We start from the raw sequence: 4,715 nt of genomic DNA on the forward strand, positions 1-4,715 counted from the left end.
ACTTTCAGCAATCCATTGTATAGGTAATCATCTTCTTTGGCCTTTCCAAGGAAACCCAAACCTGCAGATGGCGGGCATGCATCCCACTCACCCATTCCTCCTTTCGAATCCTTGAATTCCTGTTGTTGAGCCTCAGTCTTCCCTGAGGGCCAGTCATCAGCTGTTTAAGTGTTCATTATCAATAAACTGAAGTCTGCAGAAGGCCATAATGGCCCTGCTTTAAGTGGTTCGCTGCTCCCACAGCTCACCACGCTGTCTCTGCCTCCGTCGCCATGTTGGATCCCCCACAATCAGTTTTTACTAGTTTTTACTGCTGATATTGAACTTTTCCAATGGTTCCTTCCACAGATGTAATCAATCTGATTCCTGTGCATCCATCAGGTGAAATCCATGTGTATAGTCTACATTTATGTTTCATATAAAAGATATTTGCTATGAATAAATCATTGTACAGAATTCTGTCATTCTGTCACCAGCTCCATATTTACTACTGATCCTTCTTCCTGATTCCCAACTTTTGCATTCCAGTCACTCATGATGATTATGATTATTAAAGCATCTTGGTTATAAGTTCGATCAGTTTCTGACTGCAACAGTTGATAGGAATCATCTATTTCCTCCTCTTTGGCTCTGGTTGTAGGCACACACATTTGAATGATTGTGGAATTAACAGGTCTTCTTTTTGTATGCATATGGATATTATCCTGTCAGTGACAATATTGTATGGATCTAGAAATGGCCTTTTTATCTATGAAAGTGACCCCGTTTTTTCTCACCTTTTCATCTCCATCGTAATAGATTATATGATCATGGGATTCAAAATGTCCCATGCTGATCCATCTCATTTCACTAATACCCAATATGTCAATATTTATGCATTCCATTTCTTTCTTTACAATGTCTAGTTTTCCTACATTCATGCTTCTCACATTCCATGTTAATTTAATTGTTAATCTCTTCTTAACAACTATTTCTCCATCATCAACCATTTTCCTTAGCCATAGATATTTACAACCTTTTCTCTTTAGCCAACTTGTTTGAAAATGTTCAAATATGCAGAAAAGCTGTATGAATAGTAGAATAAGCACCTGTAAACTATTTACACAAATTTCCTAAATAACATTTTTATGTATTTTGCTTTATCTTTTTTGTTATATATTCATGTGGGTATATATGAGTGAATATGTATTTCATTTAACCAGTTGAGAATCATTTGCTGAAACTACAGTACTTTATCCTTAAAACTTCAGCATGTATTTTCTGAGATCAAAAACATTCTCCTATTAAGTACTAAGCAATTGTCAAACTCGGAAAACTTAGCACTGATATAAAACTTTTCTCTTAAAAAGAAAAACAAAAAACTTTTCTCTTATGAAAAAAAAACAACTATTTCACCTCCTTTATGATTCCAAATTTGAAGGCTCAACTTCAATTGCCATATCTGTTAGTCTTAAAATATTTCCAACTTACAAATAGGTGGTTCTAACATCAGATCTACCAAAAGAAGATTCATTTGGAGAATCTTGCAAACTGCATACCCTCCACACCCTGTTCATTCTCTCCTTCATAGGTAGGGGCTCCCCCCCCCCATTTTTAATTAAGTAAAAGTACACATTCACCTTTTTTCCTTTTTAAAGTCCTTTTTAAAGATAAAAGTGGTCACTCTTTCTGGCTTCCCATGAATGCGTATCTTTTTGCATGTTGTGTATTCTTAGTTACAGTGCTGTAGTGGCCTAGTGGATAAGAAGTTGCACTCCCAACCCAAAAAGCAGCCATTCTGAACCCACCAGGGGACCAAGATGGACAGCCCCCTCCTGTGCAACTTACATCCTCAGATCACCCCACTGGACAGTCAGCTTTGAGACAGTTGATGGTAGTGAGCACCATTACTGGTGTCTTCTTAGGGTTAAGGTTAGACAGTGAGTACTCCACCAGTGTGTGCTTAGGGCTAGGGTTACAGTTAAGGTTAGGCAGTGAGCACTACTGCTGGTGTGTACTTAGTTCATGCTGGTTCGTCAGCTGTAGCTCACAGCAGAATGGTGTATTGCCAGGTTCTGTTCCTTCTTCACCACCAATTGCATGTTTGAGTCCATGGTTAAAACCACAGAGCATTTGAGTGCCCTTTGGTCTGTGGGGCTTGCCTTTGGGCACTATATGAAATAATACTTCAACACTTCATTTTGTACTGTAGGGTCTTACTGGTTAATTTTCTGGACTAGAACTCCAGGCATTTTCCCCTGATTACACCTTTGTCTAGAAGCTCCACTGTAACCCATCCACATTGATGACCCTTCTAGCATTTCAAGATCTGATGATGTAATCCAGGCCATTCCAGCATGACACCCAGGAGTGAGCAGAGAGCACTTTAGATGGTATCATATAAAGCAAAGGCCTTATGGTGGTGGTGGTGGTGGTGGTGGTATGTGCCCTCAAGTCACCTGCAACTCATAGCAACCCTATGTATGACAGCTCTGAACTCTGCTCTCTCCTGAGTCAATTTCATTTTCTCTGACACACCTACCCCGAATACCCCAGAGACCATCTTGTCCAGGGCCTTCCTCTCTTGCAAAGAACATGATGTCCTTCTCCAAGGATTTGTCCCCCCAAAAGAGGCAATTTGTAAAGCCCTTTTATAGGAAAATGTGACGGGGGGAACAAACAGCTTACTACTTACTGAAAGGAGCTAGTATTGCCTGCTTTTTGGTCTCCTGTTTAAGAGTCTCATTTTTAAAGCGGCTTCCCATTTTTCTCTCATTTCCCAGGAGCTGTATCCTGCGTTTTGCATTCACAATGGAGGTTCTGACCTCGAGCGGCTCCCCACTGCCAGTACCTGCATGAATCTATTAAAACTCCCTGAATTTTATGATGAGACGCTTTTACGAAGTAAACTTCTATATGCTATTGAATGTGCTGCTGGATTTGAATTGAGCTGAGCTGAAGCTGATGCTGGATCCAACACTCTGCAGAGAAACTCCCAGTGCCTCCTCCTCCTCCGTCAGCAGCACCTCCACTGGACCACAGGGCCACGCTGGACTTCTGTCCCCTCCGCCCTCCTGGCTTTTGCAGATGCCCTCTGGGTTTTCTCTCTCTCTTCTGTCCATCGTTTCTTCTTTCTCCAATTTTTTCCAGTTGTGTTAAGTTGTCATTTATTTAGTTGGACACTGCTTTTTAGCAGCTTACCATGAAAATATTACATGCCACACAGCTGCTTTAGGAATTTTGCCAAGAAGAACACAGTTTTAAGACTAGTGGCAACTCCCCAAAATTAACCAAAGATGAAGCTTTGGCTCTGTGCTGTTTGAATTGTTTGAACACCTTCCTGAGCTGCCAGCAGGCCTGCAAACTGTTCAGACTGGGCTGCAAGTCACTGAGAAAATACATGTCGAGCTCCAGGCTTGGAGGGTTGCGAGTGCTTTCTTTCAGGGCCCCAGTGCTTCTCATGTGGGTAAATTGTTTACAGGCCTACTTGTTAAATCTAAAGGCATTTTGAGGGGATCCCCCTCCCCCCGCTTCCTTTTCCCTCATGAGTGGTTAGGTGTGGAAAATAGGTACCAATGGTAATATATTATTTGTGTGGTTTAAGCCATTTCCCATATGTGGGACTAGCATGCTTGTTTGAAGTATAACATGACCTGTATCATGATTTAGATATTACTTCGTGTGGATACGAGACATACACTTTGCTTCTGATTAGAGTTTTGTCTCCACTTCGTGCCCATAGTGCTTCGGGGGCGGGGGTGGGTCTCTCACCAGTTCCTATGACAGAGACCTTCATTATTTACCTTCAATAAATAATGAGACAGGGGAGATAGACACTGTATCATCTATTAAAAGACATTTGAACCAAAGTAGCAGGCTTTATCCTTTATATCTAAAGCCTGCTGGGGCCCGATTTTTTTCTGTGATTTTGCTCACCTTCCTTCTCATTTTGGACTGTACAAACCAGATGTTCTAGAGACTACTTGGTTGAGTTGCCGTGTTTTTGTGCCCTTCTGCTGCTTTGGTGCTGCTTGATCAGATGATGGAGGAGTAACTGAGCATATTTCTAGAGAAGACCTTCTCTCATTCTCTAGGAGTGAGGCACTTGATCAGAGCCTGATGTGTGTGGCTCTGTGATTTCTGTCATTCCAAGTGGAAAGCCTTTCTGAACATCAGATAGAAAAGCAGAGTGACCCTCTGCAATATTGTGAGGGTGGAATCTTAGTTCTTCCTCATCTATTTTACATCAGCTGTTTTAATGTCACTGGAGGCTCTGTGGGATGTCATATTTAATTGACTGTAATTAGCAATATATTGTACTTCTAAAGGCAGGAAAACAGAATGATCCTTTTAAGAAAATGACCATTATCAAAGCAAATGTATAATTTCCTAATTTGAATTATAAATTAAGTGTTTTAAATGCTATTTGTAGCCTTGATATACAAAAATAAAATAATTAGGGTTTTGTCTTTGGTTTTATTTTTATCTTAGGCTGTTTTATGTTGAATGTTCTAGATCTTATCAGTTAATTTGTATATTTTATTATCAGTATTTTGGACTTAGAATATATGAGACTGAAGGAAAATTGGCAATTACACTTTAGCTTTTTTTTCCTCAGCTATTCTGAGCTTATTTATTTATTTGTATGTTTTAATGGCTAAATATTTGCATTAAATGGTGTTTTTTTTTCCAAGATTGTGTTGGAGTCATACCCCAAATCATCAAGATTCTTACAG

The 4,715-nt window shown here is 40.0% G+C and overlaps 1 protein-coding gene across 1 annotated transcript in view; it reads left to right on the forward strand.

The window, feature by feature from the left end:
* Nucleotides 1–2,933, forward strand: part of UBE3C (ubiquitin protein ligase E3C) — a 216,901-nt gene extending 213,968 nt beyond the window's left edge. Inside the window, exon 23 of the mRNA XM_006887657.1 lies at nucleotides 2,763–2,933. Coding sequence (XP_006887719.1) covers nucleotides 2,763–2,933 — 171 coding nt within the window. The remainder of the gene's footprint in view (nucleotides 1–2,762) is intronic.
* The last annotated feature ends 1,782 nt before the right edge of the window (nucleotides 2,934–4,715 follow it).

The sequence above is a fragment of the Elephantulus edwardii genome, unplaced genomic scaffold (assembly GCF_000299155.1).
Source record: "Elephantulus edwardii isolate Elephantulus edwardi_28Jun2011 unplaced genomic scaffold, EleEdw1.0 scaffold00060, whole genome shotgun sequence".
Taxonomy (NCBI): domain Eukaryota; kingdom Metazoa; phylum Chordata; class Mammalia; order Macroscelidea; family Macroscelididae; genus Elephantulus; species Elephantulus edwardii.